The sequence below is a fragment of the Mobula hypostoma genome, chromosome 24, assembly GCF_963921235.1.
Source record: "Mobula hypostoma chromosome 24, sMobHyp1.1, whole genome shotgun sequence".
Lineage (NCBI taxonomy): Eukaryota > Metazoa > Chordata > Chondrichthyes > Myliobatiformes > Myliobatidae > Mobula > Mobula hypostoma.
In genome coordinates, this window is record NC_086120.1 from 23561806 (window position 1) to 23582589 (window position 20784).

At 44.7% G+C, this 20784-nt stretch overlaps 1 protein-coding gene across 1 annotated transcript in view; it reads left to right on the forward strand.

The window, feature by feature from the left end:
- yjefn3 (YjeF N-terminal domain containing 3) overlaps positions 1–9281 on the forward strand; it is a 137539-nt gene extending 128258 nt beyond the window's left edge. Inside the window, exons 4-6 of the mRNA XM_063032805.1 lie at positions 758–871; positions 2357–2504; positions 5971–9281. Coding sequence (XP_062888875.1) covers positions 758–871; positions 2357–2504; positions 5971–6170 — 462 coding nt within the window. The 3' untranslated portion in view covers positions 6171–9281. The remainder of the gene's footprint in view (positions 1–757; positions 872–2356; positions 2505–5970) is intronic.
- Positions 9282–20784: the final 11503 nt, after the last annotated feature.

Here is a 20784-nt window from a genome sequence, read left to right on the forward strand (position 1 = left end):
ATGTGGAGAGGATGTTTCTGTAGTCTAGGACCAGAGGACACAGATTTGAAATAGAAGGATGCTTTTTCAGAACATGGATGAGGAGGAATCTCTTTACCCAGCGAGTGAGTGGTGAATCTGATGAATGCATTGCCATGGGCAGTCGTAGAGGCCAAATCATTGGGTACGTTTAATGCAGAGGTTGACAGGTTGTTCATTAGTCAGGGTAGCAAGTATTACAGGAAGAAGGCAGGAGAATGGGGCTGAGATGGATAGTAAACCAGCCGTGATAGAATGGCAGAGCAAACTCGATGGGCTGAATGGCCAAATTCTGTTCCTATGGTTAATGGTCTTGTGGCATGGGGAGCAGTGGCTGAGATTCTGTTGGTGAGGCTGGGTACAGAGATGAGAAATAAAAACGTATTTATTTAGAGATTTGGGACGGTAACAGGCCCTTCAGGTCTAATAGAGCCGACACCACCTAATTACACCCATGTGATCAATTACAGTGATCAATTACACCCACGTGATCAATTAACCTACTAGCGGGTGTGCCTTTGGAATGTGGGAGGAAACCAGAGCACCCATGTGATTACAGGAGAGTGCACAGGCTCCTTACAGACAACGGTGGTTTGGAACCTGGTTTGTTGGCCCTGTAATAGCGTTACGCCAACCACCACACTACCCTGCCACCCTAGAATAGAGGTTGTTAGATCTTTGACAACAGGAAGAAGCTGTCAATGAAACACTGATAATCCCAGCTTTGTTTTCCTGACAGGGATATGAACCAACCATCTATTACCCCAAACGTTCCTGCAAATCCATCTTTTTGGACTTCACGGTTCAGTGTGAGAAGTTGGACATTCCATTTCTCTCCTACCTTCCGAATGAGGTAATAAAACTCGAGGCGATGCTTTCTCTGGTAGCTTTAGCAGTGGTTGGGCAGCCAGTGGGTCACCATGAGGGTGAGGAATGTAGGACTGCATTGTTAACCAGTTCAGTCGTGATCACACTGTATGGTGGGACTGGAGTAAAGGTGGGACTGTCCTATTTTATTATACTTTCATGGCTTTGTGCACCTTTTGCCCTAGAATTTGCACCTCCTACTTCTCGCTATATGCCCATAAATAGTCTCAAATCTATTTATGCCCCTACTGAGGGTTTATGGGACACACACACAATCTGGAGGAACTCAGGCAGCATCTATGGAAGTGAATAAACAGTCAATGTTTTGGCCCGAGACCTTTCTACAGGACCGAGAAGAAACATAGAAACATAGAAAATAGGTGCAGGAGTAGGCCATTCGGCCTTTCAAGCCTGCACCGCCATTCAGTATGATCATGGCTGATCATCCAACTCAGAACCCTGTACTAGCCTTCCCTCCATACCCCCGATCCCTTTAGCCACAAGAGCCATATCTAACTCCCTCTTACATATAGCCAATGAACTGGCCTCAACTGTTTCCTGTGGCAGAGAATTCCACAGATTCACCACTCTCTGTGTGAAGAAGTTTTTCCTCATCTCAGTCCTAAAAGGCTTCCCCTTTATCCTCAAACTGTGACCCCTCGTTCTGGACTTCCCCAACATCTTCCTGCACCTGGCTTCACCTATCACCTTCCATCTAGCCTCCTTCCCCTTCCCTCCATCTTTTTATTCTGGCATCTTCCCCTTTTCCTTCTCAGTCCTGAAGAAGGGTCTCGGCCCGAAATGTCAACTATCTATTCACTTCCATAGATGCTACCTGCCCTGCTGAGTTCCTCCAGCGTTTTGTGTGTGTTGCTTCAGATTGCCAGCATCTGCAGACTTTCTCACGTTTAAGGTGTCTGGATAGTAAATTGTATGTCTTAAAGGTTCACAAAATAATTAAAAAGACTGGCCTCAGTCTGAATTTGTTGCAACAACATCCTCAACAGCATCGTGAACGTAGGAGCCCAAGGTGGATCAGGTCTGGGCCAGGCCCTTAGGTTGAAAGATTGACTCTGGCATAGGATATAGATAACAAAGATTAAATTAGAAAATAAATTTTTAACTGAGATGATCAAAGATTTCAACATTTTATGTGGACCTTTTAGGAAGGTAGTGGAAAAGACAGCTACAGTCTTCACCTAAGCTCCTTCTATATTGTCCCAGTAAACTGTCCCAGGACAGGTTAAAGACAGAGAAGATACAGAGTAGATCTTGCTCTACACTGTTCCATCAGATATTGCCAAGGAAGGGATAGAAGAGCTGATATACCTGGCAAAGCTCTCTCTTACACTGTTCTGGGAAGCAGATTGTTAGGATAAAAGAAAGCAGCATTTAATGAGCTAGCTTGAGGTGATCCTAGTATGTCTGATTCTATGACCAGTGTGGAATGTTTATCTTTCCTCCTCCATAGGTGCAGCTGATAAATGATGCCTACAACCTGATCATAGATGCAGTGCTGGGGCTCTCAGATGAGGTGGGCCTGAAGGAGCTGTATTTCAATATCCTGACTACAATGAAACATGTGAAAATACCTGTAATCAGCATTGATGTCCCCTCAGGTAAAGAACACATAACTGCCTTCCAAAGCAGTACCGTCGGCTTGCACAATACAGATCATCACACCAGTGTCAACCCTTGGGAACAGCAAACCAGCTGGAGCCTCCACTCAATCTCCTGCTCTTTACCCCTCCACCCCCCAGCCAACTTCTTTTTCCCTGAGCTTTTCTCCAGTTCCCTTTCAGAAAATTCCACTGAAACTGCGTTGACTATCATTTTAGCCACGGTTTTACCCGGCACATATCTCCCATCTGGTTCTCTCCTCAATCAACTTAATTCACCGCTTTCTGTTGCACTGAACATCTTGCCACAGGTAACAATTCCTCCTTATTTACTCTATCATCCACTTCATAACCCGAAACCTTCATTTATACAAAACATCTCTGCTCTCAGAGAAACCGACCCAGCTCTTCCAGCAGATGTATTTGATTGAAGTCCCTCATTCCTGGGGCCTTTGAAGGAAATAATCTCTACACCCTCTCCAAAGTGTTGAATAGGGTTGATTTTATGGACGTTGTTGCCATTATAAACACAAGGGATTCTGCAGAGCTGGAAATCCAGAGTAAATCGTATTTTGCTAAATAAATAAATATGCAGGAGGACCTCAGCAGGTCAGGCAACGTCTATGGAAAGGAATAAACAGCTGATCTTTCAGGACCTGATGAATGGTTCTGGCTCGAAAGGTTGACTGTTTATCTCTCTCCATCGCTGCCGCCCGACCTGCTGAGTTGTTTCTGTTATAGTTACAGTAACTTCCATTCATCATTCACTATTACTGGAGAAATGATCTTCCTATTATTGGGGGACTGGTGCTGAATAACTCTTCCGTTATAACTCAGAGTAACTCTTACTGAGGCAAAGCACCTTTCATTCTTTATTTCTAGCTTGTCCTTATTTGTCCCAATTAAAATTTGAATCCCCCATTTTCAAAACCCTCTCTGGCCCCACCACTCCCTTTCACTGTAATCTCCTTCAATCATAAAGCTATCCATTTTTGGCCTCTTGAGTATTCCAAAGATAATTGCTCCACTGTTCGTGATTACTGAGTTCCCAAGTTCTGGAATTCTATCGCTAAAATTGTTCACCTTTCCCCCCCCCTTTTCTGCCTTAAGATTGTGCTTAAACCCTACCATTTATGACTACTCCTGCATCATTAATATCCTTTCTTTGTACTCCCTGTGGTGTTTTTATTATGTTAACAATATAAATCTTTTTGTTGCATTGATCTACTGTATATAATAGGTCTTTCTCTGTTGTGACTATGATCTAAGTTACTGGAGAGACACTGAAGCTGATGATAAAGAAGTCTTTATTCATTGAAACAAGCAGGCATTCTTCTGGAGATCCTCTCGGTAGAGTCTCACAAACTCAAAAGCACATTACATTTTTATGCCCTTTAGATCAAAGGTAACAGTAAGTGACTGAATACAATTTCAATAGTTACAAAGACATAATTTACTTCGATGCTTTGGTACATACTTACAGTGGAAGCACATTGTAACTAATAAGACACTACTGAATGTTCAAACATTTTTGCTGGGAGAAACTAATTAACACAGGTATTCTAAAAACTTCAGAGGGCAGAGAAGCAGATGCCCAACTATTGATAGATCAGCTATTTGATGTGCTAAGTGATAGTATCAGTTTGGTCTGCAAGCTTCCTTGAAATTGTTTCCAAATTACTTAGCCCCATAGTACCTTGAATTGATGCAGGCCAATTAACACAACCCCATTGTCTTAACGTTTGGCTGATGTCTCATTGTAACCATTCTGCAAACCATATCTCTTAGTCTGCAGGGTAAACAATGCTCTGCAGACATGGTTGTTTATTTGCAAAAGGGATGTTTTTAACTACAATTTACTACTTGCAATTTACAATTTACATTAAGAACTGGAGACTAGTTCTTCCTTGAATTAATATTTGCTACATTCACATAAGTCCCGAATACCCCCTAACACTCCCCAGTTCCATTCACCGGCTGACTAAGTGGCCTTGGTAATTACAGGGCTTTTCCATTATTTCTCATCACACCGGCATCACAGGCAAGGCCAATGTTTATGCTCTGCCCTATTTACCTCTGAGAAGGTTGTGGCGACCTGCCCCCCGGAGCCATTACCGTCCTTCTGGTGACGGTGTTCTCATAAAGTGTTTGAGTGCAGAGTTCCAGCGCTTGGACCCAGTGATGATGACGGTTAAACTGCCAAGGGCAATGAATATCTGTAATTAAGCTTTCTGATTTTATTGGTCAGAAAAGGTACCAGAAGACTAAATGTTTTTAATCAGATCTGGCCTGACTCTAAAAATCATAGCATGATAGGGATTCCAGGCATTGGGAGAGGCTTTGCAGTCCACTGGGTTCATGCCAACCTGAGCTGAACTAGTGAGACCAATTCCCTTTCCCAGCACTTGATCCATAGTTCTGTAGATTATAGTACATTAGGTGCTTAATCAGGCACCGTTTAAAATGCATTAGAGATTTATCACTCTATCACTCCTCTGTGCAATGAGTTCCAGGCTTCCTCCCTCCCATCTGGTGATTTTTTTTCACCTCTCCTTTTGTATTTCTAACTCTTAACTTGAATCCATGCTCCCGAGTCGAACCCTTGGAATAATAGATCCTTCTGGTTTGACACATGAAAATGAAACCAATAATTAACACCAACAATAAGGCCAAAGGACAAGAGAGTTTGTCCACCTGGGAGAAATGGTGGCACCAAGAAAGAAATCAATGGAAGAATTAGCAAAGCAAACCTTCCCTTTACTATGCTGGAGAACAACAAGTCTTCAAATGCAACAAAGACAAAATTCTTCAACAGCAAAATCCTCTGTGTGGTTACACAGTTGACAGCAAGAGCAGCTCATAAGCTGGAGCGCTTCCAAAACAAACACCTGTGGAAGATTGTCAGGCCAAGAAGAATCTCAAGCTGAGCTGCACCGAAGGGTAAATGCAAAGTCTCTGATGACGAGAAGGAGATGGACAGCTTGCCCCGTGTGAGGAATACAGCTGCCTGAAACAATCCCATGCTAGATACTAGATAGGTAGTATTGAAAGAGTCCACCCAAGGAGACTGAAGAAAGAGAAGACATGTGGCCTGATGTGGAATACAAACTGTGGTTCTCTCTCATGAGAGCCTTATCTGGCCTTGGAAGTATGAAGGGTTGAAAGTATGACTCACTCTGTCTAGGCTTCTCATAGTTCTATCCACCTGATTAAATTCTCCCTTCAGTCTCCTCTATTCCAAAGAAAACAAGCCCAGCCTGGCCAATTTCTCCTCATAAATAAAATTCTCTGGCCTTGGCAACAGCCCGGATATCTCCTCTGCACCCTCTCCTGTGCTTTCATGTTGCTCAGGTAGTGCCGTAGCCAGAACTGTACACAGTGCTCCGCTGGGGCCTAACTAGTGTTGTATGCTCTCCCAGCATACCCTCCCATTTAACAAAGGGTGATCTTTCTTCTATTTGTGCAGGCTGGGACGCAGAGAACGGGAAAGGCGATGGCATCAGTCCTGAGGTCCTCATTTCCCTGGCTGCACCGAAGAAATGTGCCACCCAGTTTTCTGGCAAATACCATTTTCTAGCTGGTCGTTACTTGCCCTATGACCTACAGAAGAAATATGACCTCAACCTCCCAGATTACCCTGGAACTGACTGCATAGTACAACTTTAAGGGGTTACATTAAAATGACAGACGTAAACCAAGAGAGGACTGACCCTAACTAGAATCTCACTTGGATAAGCGTTCTGTCCACTCCTGCAGTGGGAGATGCACTCTCCAGAAATCCTACAAGTAGCTCATCAAGTTCCTTAAAGCCCCAGAATTTGCATCTCCTCAGGGAGGGAGGGTGTTCTAGATCAGAACAGTTCCATTTTGTTTAGATTATCTGGTCTAAGTTGTGTGTTGCAATTTGTAATGTTTTATTTTTAACTTTTATCAAAGCTCTTTTTATGGCAGAGAATGACCTTTATGTAATTTCAAGAAACAGTGAACTTTTGGCTAGGCCAAAGCTTGGTGTATTCCTTTGTGACACTTTTGACCGTGCAGTTTACAGCTTCTAATGGTTATGTTGCAGGAGACCAGAGCATTTCCTGTATCTGTAGCCTTTCTATAATCCTAGGTACAAACAAGAGAAAATCTGCAGATGCTGGAAATCCGAGCAACACACACAAGACGGTAGAGGAACTCAGCAGGCCAGGCAGCATTTTGTGTGTGTTGCCATAATCCTAGGTTTAATTCTGTTTAATTCTGGAGGTGGAAGTGGGAATGATATTGCAGACATTGGGAATGTTCCTACTTTGATCTGCTTTTTACAAGGACCTTGACCGTGGTAACACTAAGCAGTGTGAAGGTAGTGAGCGGATGGGAGTCCCATTCCTGAGCCCTCACAAATCTCCACCCCGCTCCTTATCAGCCATCTGATGGCAATGCCATACAGGGTAGTATTAGTTGACAATAGTAGTCACTATAGTTGGCCAAGTCTCCCAGTTTCTACTGACTCACAGGAAGGAGCCAAAAGAAAAAAGGGTCACTTGGGTTTATGAACTTTCCTCTGGACTGGTGATCAGATAGGAATGGTACAAAACTTTGGGGAAGCTATGGAAAAGAACTTCGATTGCATTATGATCAAAATCTCCCCAAAGCATTAGTGAACACCAGTGTTAATGTGATCTTACATGACATGATTGTTTTTGCACTGGGTTGAATAGGGATTTTGGTACATGTCTGGTTACAGAGGAAAGATAGATATGGAGGAGAGGGAAACAAAAGGGAGGATGTACAAACTCAGCAGTAATTCAGTGGAAATGGGAAAAGAAGAAAAACTGGATAAATGGAGGCAACCAGGCTTCCCAAACTTCTCCAGGACTCAACATTTATCAACAAGATCTTACTAGGCTTCAATAATATTAGTGAGAGAAGCCACCAGAGGCAAAGAGGATAGATGGATTGCAATAGGTTTGGGAAATGTGATGACTAATTTCAGGCCTCAAGAGATGAAGTCACAAGGAGACATCACTTTGTCTTTGAGGGAGTTATGTATTGATGAGATAAGAGGTCATCAGGTGGTGCAGTGAGCTAAGAACATGGGTTAGCAGTCAAGCTAATACAGTTCATGTGAAAAAATGATTTGGCTTTCCTCCTTTAGAATGAAGCCCCAAAAATATGTCATCCCAGTGATCAAAGAAGGGGTCAATTTCTGTCTTGATAATGAAATGAAGGTCATAGTGAATGATACCTGGGATAGGCCAGATGGCCAATGTATACAGGAGGGCCAAGATCTTACTGAATGGTGGAGAAGTCTTGAGGAACTGTATGGTCAACCCTCGCTAGTGCTCACTAATTTTCTAGCCTTCTCTGATTCAGGATTCCCTAGTCAGTGGTCTGTCAGCACTTAAACAACACAGACAGGTTATTATTATAAAAAAAGTTGCATCCCTGAAATTTCAGCTTCTGGGCTGATACTGCCTGACCCAGTACAATTTCTGCTCCCTTTTCAGATCTTTATTACCTAAGGCTTCTACTGTCTATTTTGCAAGTTCATTATGCTTAGAATATGTGCTCACTGTAGAAGTTTAATAAATCATCCCGTAACATTGCTTCTGAGGAGCTAAGACATCAGGTGAAGTGGTCCTGGGGGGAAGGAGTAATTAGTATGGGGATATACAGATATAATTAGATCCCCTATTTATCTGGACTTTAAATTTCAGATTTTGCATTATAAAATTCTGAGTTTCACATTAATAATGGCAACAGTGCACGTAAACATGACAAACTGTGATTACTCACTCTTGCTAGTGTTGGTGCTGGGATTCTAGCCTGATAAGTTAATAAATGTGAGCTCAGGATTTCATACTGCAGAAGAAAGGGTTTTTAATATATTGCATATATAAATATATATTGATGGATTATAATATATGGTTTAGTTTTTTTGCACTTTTGATGGTGTTTTTTGAAGCTGGGTGGTTTATTCAGTAGTTGTAGTCATTGGGTATAAGACATAGGCACAACATTCCATCTCTCTTACGCTACTAATAAACTAGCTTATGTGAGACAAGGTTCACATTCCAGTTTGCAGTAGGAGCAGGGCTGTTCTCATTGGAAGCTCACTTCGTGCACATAATCCAAAATACTTTATTGATGTGACAGGGTAGAGAGAGCCTAATTTGATATCTGAGCCATCTTTGACAATCTTTGCTCTGTGTCTAACCTGTGGTGCCCTTACCCTGGGACTGATTGATGTAACAGTGTAGAAGAAGCTTTATTTTGTATCTAACATGGGAATGATTGGGGAAAAACAGTGTAGAGGGAGTTTTACTCTGTAATTCCTTAATAGGTTCACTCTGTCAGGATCTGTTGTTATTTTGCTAAAAATGTGAGTAAATGTTCTCTCTCAATGACTAATAAGATCAAATTCCAAATATAAAATTCTAGGCCTGGTTGATCTTCATATCTCTATTGATCTGCTCAATCCCAAATGTGACCTATTTATTGTTGTCAGCAAGAAATATTTAATGAGCTTTATCTGTCACAGTCACAGAGGTAACAAATCAACTGATTCCACGCTACACACTTATGCGGTATCTCTCTACTGTTATCATCACCTACTTAGCATTCATGAACTGTCGTTAATCTCCGATGCCTAAATTTTAGGGACTGTCTGTAAACTCTGCCCAGCTCTGAACAGACGCTCCATTGTGGATAAGGGAAGAAAATTTTAATGTTCTTGCTTTGCCAGATCCTGGATTGTTGTCGACTCATTGAGGCTTGTAATAAATAACAGTCATGTTCATGGTTTTTGTTGTGTCCTTGATAATGGATGTAGGGACATGTTTGTCACAACACACGTTTCCAGCAAGGTGGCCCAGCTTTCAACCTCACTGAATTTCTGCACACCTATGACATATCCCACCCTGTACCCAGGCCTAGACCAACATCCCTAGTGTTGGTCAATTGGCTCCAAAGTCAAAACCAGTTGCCAAAGCCAGAAGGAATGGGCTTAATTAAAAAACAAGGAGATTCCTAAAAAGGGGATTGGGCAGCACAGTGTTATAGTGGTAGCATAGTTTGGTTACAACACCAGTGACCCAGATTCAATTCTGCTGCTTTCTGTAAGGAGTTTGTACGTTCTTCTCATGACTGCATGGGTTTCCTGCCGGTGCTCTGGTTTCCTCCCAAATTCCAAAGGCGTATCGGTTAGTAGGATAATTGGCCACACGGGTGTAATTGAGTGGCATGGGCTCATTGGGCAGGAAGGGCTTCTTCCTGTCCTGTGACATTAAAAAAAAGTCTGCATTTTGTACCAAATAACAGAGTAGTCAAGCCCAGAAGGTCTTTATTTCTTTGTCTAATGCAATCTGCCCGATAAGAGTATTCCCTGTACATCCTCCAAGTAAAATGTTCGTCTCCAGCTTTGCTGCAGTCTTCATTGTATTTCTGTCTGCAGGTATTACCTGACCAGCCCTTTTCTGATATGATTCCAAGTTTCCAACATTTGCTTTTTAATTTCAAATGTCCATCAGTTCCATTTTGAAAACCTCATTTGACCCATGGTATCCATTTCTAACAATGGCCTCTCATCCACGATTTCCCCATCAGAGGCAATTAAACTTGTGTCTCACCCATTGCAACTATTAATGATAATCTTCTGTAAAAGCAGCCAATCAATTGGACTCAACAGTTAATCTTTTCTGCCTATTTTCACTGTTCGTATGCAATATTTGACATCAATATTCATACTGACAGTGGATGGATCAAAACATTTGGCAGTTTAAACCACAGAAAGTTTTAATGATGTTCAGTCCATATCCTAACTTGTACTAAATTCCACTCCTGCTGCTGAATATTCTGACCTGCCCACAGTTTGAAACAGATCATGATTAATAGCATCTATTTCAATCCATAACTTCTCTCACACAGGATTTTCCAACACATAGAGTAAGATTAATCGTTAAAAGATGCAATTATGGTTTTATTCCTATTTACATGTGTCCACCAGCTGAAATTAAACTGAGTAATTAACATGTGTCAGTGCCCATTAGAAAGCAGACGACCACTGTATTTAAGCACTGCTGGGATCACGGCTTAAGGAAATCGAGACATAGGAAGAGACATCTTGTTTCTCCATATCCTGGTAAGTGGTGGGGATGATCACTTAGTGCGCGATCCTACATACCTGGGCTTCAGGAAGTCCTCCAGGATGGGTGGGAGAATCAGGAAGGAGTTAATGGACATTGTAGCAGTAATAGGTTACAACAAAAAGGGATTTGATGGGATTATTTTGAAGGCTGGTTTAGACTCAATGCGCTGAATAGCCTCCTTTGAAAGTGTAAGACAAATGAGAGGAGACACGTCAAGGGTTTTTGAGGTAAGAAATTGCTTCTCACAGAGATTCGTCTTCTTCTTGGAACCTTGGGACATTGATAGCCTCCCGTCTCCATTGTCCAAAGTCGATGGTACGGTTGTAATTCTTCTATGTTTCTGTAATCCATTGTATCCACCATACAGGGGATTGGCCTATCAGCTTCACCAGAGCCCTGTTAGCCGGCCTGACCCGTTTCCACCTCTCATGATGAGATGTAGGGTTGGAGTTTGAGAGGCTCCTACAGAGATTACACTCCAGTAAATCTGGGCCACTTCCAATAATCTCAATGTGGATTTGTAAATCGGAATGTTGTTGTTTGCATGATTTGTATTTTTTTCTTCTTTGTCTTGAGCATTGAGTGTTGGTCTTTTATTCTTACTTATATTCTTTTACTCTTTCAATTGGGTTCTTTCAGGTTTCTTGCTTTGTGTCTACCTGCGAGTAAGCAAATCTCAAGTTCGTGTAATTTTTTACATTCCTTGATAGTAAATGTACTTGAATCTGAATCTAAATCTTCCATTTAACACTGGCAGTTTTTCTAAGAAAATGTTCACAGAACTTTCCCCAGTACTGTGACTATCTTTATCTTTCCGCTCTTTTGCAAAAAAAAAAATCAGATTTTGGCTGCTAACACAGGAATTCTGCAGATGCTGGAAATTCAAGCAACACACATCAAAGTTGCTGGTGAACGCAGCAGGCCAGGCAGCATCTGTAGGAAGAGGTGCAGTCGACGTTTCAGGCCGAGACCCTTCGTCAGGACTAACTGAAGGAAGAGTGAGTAAGGGATTTGAAAGTTGGAGGGGGAGGGGGAGATCCAAAATGATAGGAGAAGACAGGAGGGGGAAGGATGGAGCCAAGAGCTGGACAGGTGATAGGCAAAAGGGATATGAGAGGATCATGGGACAGGAGGTCCGGGAAGAAAGACAAGGAGGCGGGGGACCCAGAGGATGGCAAGGGGTATATTCAGAGGGACAGAGGGAGGAAAAGGAGAGTGAGAGAAAGAATGTGTGCATAAAAATAAGTAACAGATGGGGTACGAGGGGAGGGTGGGGCCTTAGCGGAAGTTAGAGAAGTCGATGTTCATGCCATCAGGTTGGAGGCTACCCAGATGGAATATAAGGTGTTGTTCCTCCAACCTGAGTGTGGCTTCATCTTTACAGTAGAGGAGGCCGTGGATAGACATGTCAGAATGGGAATGGGATGTGGAATTAAAATGTGTGGCCACTGGGAGATCCTGCTTTCTCTGGCGGACAGAGCGTAGGTGTTCAGCAAAGCGGTCTCCCAGTCTGCGTCGGGTCTCGCCAATATATAAAAGGCCACAAAAGCATATTTTGGCTGCTATTTAAGTTGGAAAAATATGGAATGATTTAAAGATGAAATTCCTTCACCATTTCTCAATGCTCTCAGTTTCATCTTCATTCAAGTGACAAAACTATCAAACTATTCCAGGGTGCACAATCCTCCAAAGAAATTAAAGAAAGCATGTGATTCCTCAATGGAAGATTTACACTAAGGTCACAGGTCACAGGGATAAGTTCCAAAACATCTGACTTACATCTCAAAAGGAAATCTCTTCCCTTGGTTTATAAACTGAAACACTCGAGAACCACTGAATGGAAGGATTGGAGCAAGTGGCCCTTAAATGCAGGATCAAAGACAAGTTCAAAGTTGAGTTTGTGATCGTAAGCACAGGTGCAGTGAAAAGCTTGCAGCATTGTCTCAGGCACATATTATCATATAAGCAGCATTCATGAGAAAGCCAGCTGGTGGGGTCATGGCACCTGCACCGGGTTCCAAGGTAAGTTCAATAGGTTTCAATAGGTACATTTAATGTCAGAGAAATGTATACAATATATATCCTGACGTTCCCAGGTTCGAATCCAGCCAGCTCCTTGGCACGCTTTCCATCCTCAGCCTTGTTAAAACAACAACAGATAAATGCACCACAAGGCGCAGAGAGGGGAAACAAGCATTCGCGAAAAACAATAAAAATGTATATACTTTTTAAATATAAGAAAACACAATTAGATCAAAAAAGAGTCTGACAAATACCAGAAAATCTGCGAATGCTGGAAATCCAAGCGGCACACCACAAAATGCTGGAGGAACTCAGAAGACTTCAGAACAAGAAATCTTCTCATCTTTTTTTTCCATTCTTGATGAAGGGTCTCAGCCCAAAGCGTTGACTGTTTAGTCTTTTCCACAGATGTTGCCTGGCCTGCTGAGTTCCTCCAGCATTTTGTATGTGTTACATTAAAAAAAAAGTCTATTTTAATGCACAGTTGTCAAAGTCTCCACGGTGTTGCTAAACTGTAGTGGTTAGGATTATGACAGTTGCTTCGAGAACTGGACGGCTGAAGGGAAGCAGCTGTTCTTGATCCGGGTTGTGTGGGACCTTAGAGTTCTGTACCTCCTGCCCCACGGTAGCTGCAAAAGATGGCGTGGCCCAGATGGTGGGGATACTTGATGATAGACGTTGCCGCCTTGAGGTGGCAGGGTTAATTGGTCATTGCAAATTGTCCTGTGATTAAGCTGGAGTTAAGTAGGTGGGCTGCCGGGTGTCGTGGCTTCTTGACCCAAAAGGGCCTGTTCTACGCTCTAAGTGAGTGAGGGAATGGATGCTTGCTTGCTTGCTTGCATGCAACCCCAGCCTCTTCAAGCATTCTTCGTACCCAAACATCTCCAGTGAAAACAATATAAACAAGAGAAAATCTGCAGATGATGGAAATCAAAGAAATGCAGACAAAATGCTGGAGGAACTCAGCAGGCCAGGCAGCATCTATGGAAAAGAGTACAGTCAACGTTTCGGGCCCACACCCTTCGTCAGGACTTCATCCTTGTATATCTCCTGCAGCCTCTCCAGTGCTATTGCCACCTTTCATTGGTGTGGGGGCTAGAATTACACACAGTATCCAATTTTTAGCCTAACAAATGATAACACAGTTTCAGCATGTTTTCCCTACTGGGCACCTGGCTACCTGGTGTGAGACCATCAGTACCTGTCTTCGTGGTTGGGTTCAGGTCAGATCAGTTGTACATTTGGGTTAAGCACTCTATCCAAGCCGGGCTGTTCTCTTTGGTATCACTCAGTACATTCTCTGCAGTTAATCTTAAGGACCTTTGATTAGGCTGGGATTATCCTGGTTCTAAAAAACATGCTGAGCAGAGCAATCGATTATTCTGTACAATGAATAAAAGGCCTGAACAGATTAGATATGGCAAAGTTATTTCCCATGGTAGGGGAGTCTAGGACAAGAGGGCATGATTTCAGGATTGAAGGACGCCCATTTAGAACAGAGATGCGGAGAAATTGCTTTAGTCAGAGGGTGGTAAATTTGTGGAATTTGTTGCTACGAGCAGCTGTGGAGGCCAAGTCATTGGGCGTATTTAAGGCAGAGATAAATAGGTTCTTGATTAGCCAGGGCATCGAAGAGTATGGCGAGAAGGCAGGGGAGTGGGGATGACTGGAAGAATTGGATCAACCCATGACTGAATGGCGGAACAGACTCAACGGACCAAATGGCCTACTTCTGCTCCCATATCTTATAATAGGAAAGACTGGTTTGAATTGGCCATGCTCACAATAGGTTGAGATTTACTGTGGCTGTTTAGGTTCAGATTGGCCAGGTCTGAACTGGTTGTGTTTGAGGTGGGTTGGGATTGGCTGTAGGTTGAGTTGGAATTGGGTCCTGTTTTAACTTTATACCTGAGCATACCACTCTATTCTCCACTCTTCTGACTCAGCTGATAAAGAAAAGTACCCCATATGCATTCTTAACCACCTTATCTAACTTTCCAATTACCGACAGGGATCTAGGACCCTGTAGTACGAAACAGCACTTTCCCTCTGCGGTGTCAGTACCCCATCACAATGATTTCCTTTGGCTTGTTTTTCCTCAATAGTGCTTTGCCTCAAACCTCTCCAACTTGAATTTCTCTCAAAACCACTTGACTGGTCTGTTAATAACTTCCTTCAGACTACATTAAGCAATTATATATAATCAATAATATCATTAACATCAACAGCAATCTGTGCAAGTATCTATTGATCAGATAATAGGGCATTCCACTTATTATATTCAACTAATTAACACAGGAAATGATGTGAGTGTTCAGAATGGTGTAATCAATTGGACCAGATGGTTCAGTTGGCTGGTCTCATTCAGGATGGGAAGCAGAACCTTCTTGTTGGTCTTTGGTAACATTTTAGGATTACAAAGGGAAAGAGTCAAGATCCTCTCTCCCAACAACAAGAACTCCTGCAGGATGCCAGGTGGGTGATGCTCTCCCATGCCAAATAGCCCACATTTTCTTTGTGAGACGGGGCTACTAGACTGGGTATGTCAGGCTCTTCAGATGTGATTGTTCATTTAATGTTAATGTGATCTTACATGACATGATTGTTTTTGCACTGGGTTGAATAGGGATTTTGGTACATGTCTGGTTACAGAGGAAAGATAGATATGGAGGAGAGGGAAACAAAAGGGAGGATGTACAAACTCAGCAGTAATTCAGTGGAAATGGGAAAAGAAGAAAAACTGGATTTAACGTCTTGGCGAGACCACAACACCCGTAAAAACAAGTTGCAAGAACAGGACTATTCTGTACAAACCAAGTACCATTTAAGAATTATATATCCCACCCGAATCATATCTTAACCCTCAGTTCCTTAGGGAATAACATTAGCAATTTGCAGGTTGAAAGCATATCAAGGTATTCAGGGGGCAGGGGGAGGGGTTATATAAAGGATTACTGGGAAAGCATTACAACCTGGAATCTAATCGAGGGGCTGAGGAGTCATAAAACCATGAGATTAACACTCCAATGATTTAAACTATATTTCAGTTCACGGTTGCTCAGTCCAGAGTATCTTGTTAACTTTCTACACTATGTGATGTGACTTAGTAGGGCATTTGTACGCTCTGTTGTAATTTTACACTGACACCTGGCTGACAGTTTCCAGCAATGTTTCACCCTCCAACGGGCCGGGAGCAGTCTCGCTGTAATCTGATGCACCATATGTATGTAGGGGGTAGTTTTTTTCACCCCTGGGCCAGTGTTCGGTTATGGGATTGAGGTTGATTTGATATGTGAGGGAATGCTGCAATGTCAGAGCGGCAACAGCGAGGGGGTATTGCCACCTTGTGGTGGTGGAGAGGCTTGTGAGTTTCTGAGGTCACGAGGGAGACACCGTCTGGAGTTTAGCTTCTTGCCACCTGGCTCCTGGTAGTACCACCATGGCGGTAAGGTCAGGGGGGAGGTTCCTGACAGAGAGCGAACCAACAAAGCCAGCAACAGTGGAGCCAGGGGAAAGCGATGCCACATCACAGTTGCAGTGAATGCAGGTGAAGACAGCAGCAGTGACGGGTCCCCAGTCATCTTCCACTCCTTGCCACTGGATCCTGCCCCCCTCCCCACTCCCCACTGAACAAACAACACATACATTCTCCATGAAGAGAATCCACTCTAACATCCAGTGGTCTTCCGCAGGGATCTGTTCTGGGACCTCTGCTCTTTGTGGTCTTTATGAATGGCCTGGATGAGGAAGTAGAAGGGTGGGTTAGTAAGTTTGCTGACAACACAAAAGTTGGGGGTGTTGTGGATAGTCTGGAGGATTGTCAGAGGTTATATCGATAGGATGCAGAACTGGGCTGAGATGTGGCAGATGTACTTCAACCAAGATAAGTGTGATGTGTTTCATTTTGGTATGTCAAATTTGAAGGCAGAATATAATATAAATGGTATGACTCTTGGCAGTGTGCAGGATCTGAGAGATCTGGGGGCCTGTGTCCATAGGCCATTCAAAGCTGCTGTGCATGTTGACAGTGTTGTTAAGAAGGCGTGTGGTGTGTTGACATTCATCAACCATGGGATTGAGTTCAAGAGCCTGAGGTAATGTTACAGGTATATAAAACCTTGGTCAGACCCCACTTGGAGTACTGTGTTCATTTCTGAAAGATGTAGATACTATAGGGAGGGTGCAGAGGAGACTTACAAGGATGTTGCCTGGTTTGGAGAGCATGCCTTATGAGAATAGGTTGAGTGAACTCGGCCTTTTGTCCTTGGAGCCAAGGAGGATGAGAGGTGACCTGATAAAGCTGTTTCGGATAATGATCGTGTGGATAGCCAGAGGCTTTTTCCCTGGACTGAAATGGCTAACATGAAGGAGCATAGTTTTAAAGTGCTTGGAAGTAGTTTCAGGAGGGTATTGTCAGGGATAAGTTTTTCACACAGAGAGTGGTGGGTGTGTGGAATGCACTGCCAGCGAAGGTCAGAGAGGCGGATACAATAGGGTCTTTTAAGAAACTCTTAGATAGGTACATGGAGCTTAGAAAAATAGAGGGCTATATGGTAGGGAAATTCTAGAGCAGGTTACATGGTCAGCACAACATTGTGGGCCAAAGGGCCTGTAATGTGCTGTAGATTTCTATGTTTCTATTAAGTCGTGTCGACCAGTAAGTGGCAAAAAGAGCAGGAGTGTGAGGTCTGGATGAGCCCAGGTTCCACAATGGTGGATTTACAAAGAACAATTGAAGGAGGAGAAGGGTAATCACCAGAAATATGTGGATCCCAGATTGAATGCTACAGTCACACGAACACCCACCAACAGGCAACACCTCGGGAGAACATCGTTCTCTATTTGAATGATTGCAATGTACTGAAGTGAGGCTGTAGTACACAGTCAGGGAGGTAATTCAGAGGGACTGCCTCGCTGTCGGAAGGAAAAATCTGATTGAATGGGACAATGCTGCACAGTTGGTAAGAGATACTAAGGGAGTACTGCAGTATCAGAGGGGCATTCAAAGCAGTGCTGTATATTGGGAGACAGACTCCAATGACTGTACTGGTGGAGTGCAGCTACATCAGTGTGATGCCACACAACGTCTCGGGATGGCTGTACTGCAGGAGTACTGTACTGTTGAGGGAAAGCTGCACTATGGAGGGGTCACACTGACAGAGCACTGAGCTTTCAGAAGGAGAGCCACACTGTCAAAGAGGGAGTACTGAGGGAGCACCACACTGTCAGAGAGGGAGAACTGAGGGAGCTCCACACTGTCAGAGAGGGAGTACTGAGGGAGCTCCACACTGTCAGAGAGGGAGTACTGAGGGAGCTCCACACTGTCAGAGAGGGAGAACTGAGGGAGCTCCACACTGTCAAAGAGGGAGTACTGAGGGAGCTCCACACTGTCAGAGAGGGAGAACTGAGGGAGCTCCACGCTGTCAGAGAGGGAGTACTGAGGGAGCTCCACGCTGTCAAAGAGGGAGTACTGAGGGAGCTCCACACTGTCAGAGAGGGAGAACTGAGGGAGCTCCACACTGTCAGAGAGGGAGTATTGAGGGAGCTCCACACTGTCAGAGAGGGAGCTCCACACTGTCAGAGAGGGAGTACTGAGGGAGCTCCACACTGTCAGAGAGGGAGCTCCACACTGTCAGAGAGGGAGTACTGAGGGAGCTCCACACTGTCAGAGAGGGAGAACTGAGGGAGCTCCACGCTGTCAGAGAGGGAGTACTGAGGGAGCTCCACACTGTCAGAGAGGGAGTACTGAGGGAGGTCCACACTGTCAGAGATAGTACTGAGGAAGCTCCACACTGTTAGAGAGGCAGTACTGAGGGAGCTCCACACTGTCAGAGAGGGAGTACTGAGGGAGCACCACACTGTCAGAGAGGGAGTACTGAGGGAGCTCCACGCTGTCAGAGAGGGAGTACTGAGGGAGCTCCACACTGTCAGAGAGGGAGTACTGAGGGAGCTCCACACTGTCGGGGAGGGAGTACTGAGGGAGCTCCACACTGTCAGAGAGGGAGTACTGAGGGAGCTCCACGCTGTCAGAGAGGGAGTACTGAGGGAGCTCCACACTGTCAGAGAGATAGTACTGAGGGAGTTCCACACTGTCAGAGAGGGAGTACTGAGGGAGCTCCACACTGTCAGAGAGGGAGTACTGAGGGAGCACCACACTGTCAGAGAGGGAGTACTGAGGGAGCTCTACACTGTCAGAGAGGGAGTACTGAGGGAGCTCCACACTGTCGGGGAGGGAGTACTGAGGGAGCTCCACACTGTCAGAGAGGGAGTACTGAGGGAGCTCCACGCTGTCAGAGAGGGAGTACTGAGGGAGTTCCACACTGTCAGAGAGATAGTACTGAGGGAGCTCCACACTGTCAGAGAGGGAGTACTGAGGGAGTTCCACACTGTCAGAGAGATAGTACTGAGGGAGCTCCACACTGTCAGAGAGGGAGTACTGAGGGAGCTCCACACTGTCAGAGAGATAGTACTGAGGGAGCTCCACACTGTCAGAGAGGGAGTACTGAGGGAGCTCCACACTGTCAGAGAGGGAGTACTGAGGGAGCAACACTGTTAGAGAGGGAGTACTGAGGGAGCACCACACTGTCAGAGAGGGAGTACTGAGGGAGCTCTACACTGTCAGAGAGGGAGTACTGAGGGAGCTCCACACTGTCGGGGAGGGAGTACTGAGGGAGCTCCACACTGTCAGAGAGGGAGTACTGAGGGAGCTCCACACTGTCAGAGAGGGAGTACTGAGGGAGCTCCACACTGTCAGAGAGGGAGTACTGAGGGAGCTCCACACTGTCAGAGAGGGAGTACTGAGGGAGCTCCACACTGTCAGAGAGGGAGTACTGAGGGAGCTCCACACTGTCAGAGAGGGAGTACTGAGGGAGCTCCACACTGTCGGGGAGGGAGTACTGAGGGAGCTCCACACTGTCGGGGAGGGAGTACTGAGGGAGCTCCACACTGTCGGGGAGGGAGTACTGAGGGAGCTCCACACTGTCAGAGAGGGAGTACTGAGGGAGCTCCACGCTGTCAGAGAGGGAGTACTGAGGGAGCTCCACACTGTCAGAGTGATAGTACTGAGGGAGCTCCACACTGTCAGAGAGGGAGTACTGAGGGAGCTCCACACTGTCAGAGAGGGAGTACTGAGGGAGCAACACTGTTAGAGAGGGAGTACTGAGGGAGCACCACACTGTCAGAGAGGGAGTACTGAGGGAGCTCTACACTGTCAGAGAGGGAACACTGAGGGAGCTCCACACTGTCAGAGAGGGAGTACCGAGGGAGCTCCACACTGTCAGAGAGGGACTACCGAGGGAGCACCACACTGTCAGAGAGGGAGTACTGAGGGAGCTCCACTTTGTCAGAGTGGGAGTACTGAGGGAGCTCCACACTGTCAGAGAGGGAGAACTGAGGGAGCTCCACACTGTCAGAGAGGGAATACTGAGGGAGCTCCACTTTGTCAGAGAGGGAGTACTGAGGGAGCTCCACGCTGTCAGAGAGGGAGCTCCACACTGTCAGAGAGGGAGTACCGAGGGAGCTCCACACTGTCAGAGAGGGAGTACCGAGGGAGCTCCACACTATCAGAGAGGGAGTACTGAGGGAGCTCCACACTGTCAGAGGGGTGTTACTAAGGGTCTGTCAGAGGGGCTACTGAAGGAGCCTCACATCAGAGTTTAGAAGAGAGTGCAGTTAAGTAGAGCTTTGCAAAGATCCAGAACATGAACACACGACTGAATGGTCTCCATCTGGTCATATAATTCAGTGGCTTTGATCTGAATAATATTCACTGTAGACTTCAGATCAGACAGTGGAAACCCTCCAGCACAGCACATATAGACTGGTAAAAAATTCCAAGCTCCCAAATCACTTCCCATCTTGCACGTTATATCGAAATCCTCATGATCACAGCATTAAAATTCCAAACCTCCAAATCACTTCCCATTTGCACAGAATTTCAGAGCCAGAAAGAACATGTAAACTTCATGTTTGTGTCCAAGAAATAAAAATATCAGAGTACACAGGGAATGAGGTTATTGGAGTCCATCTGCTCATGTAATTATCCTTAACTCTTTCACTCTGACAGCTTCCTTAAATAAAATTGCTCTCTTCTCCTTTTCTCCTATTGATCTACCAGCTGTATTATC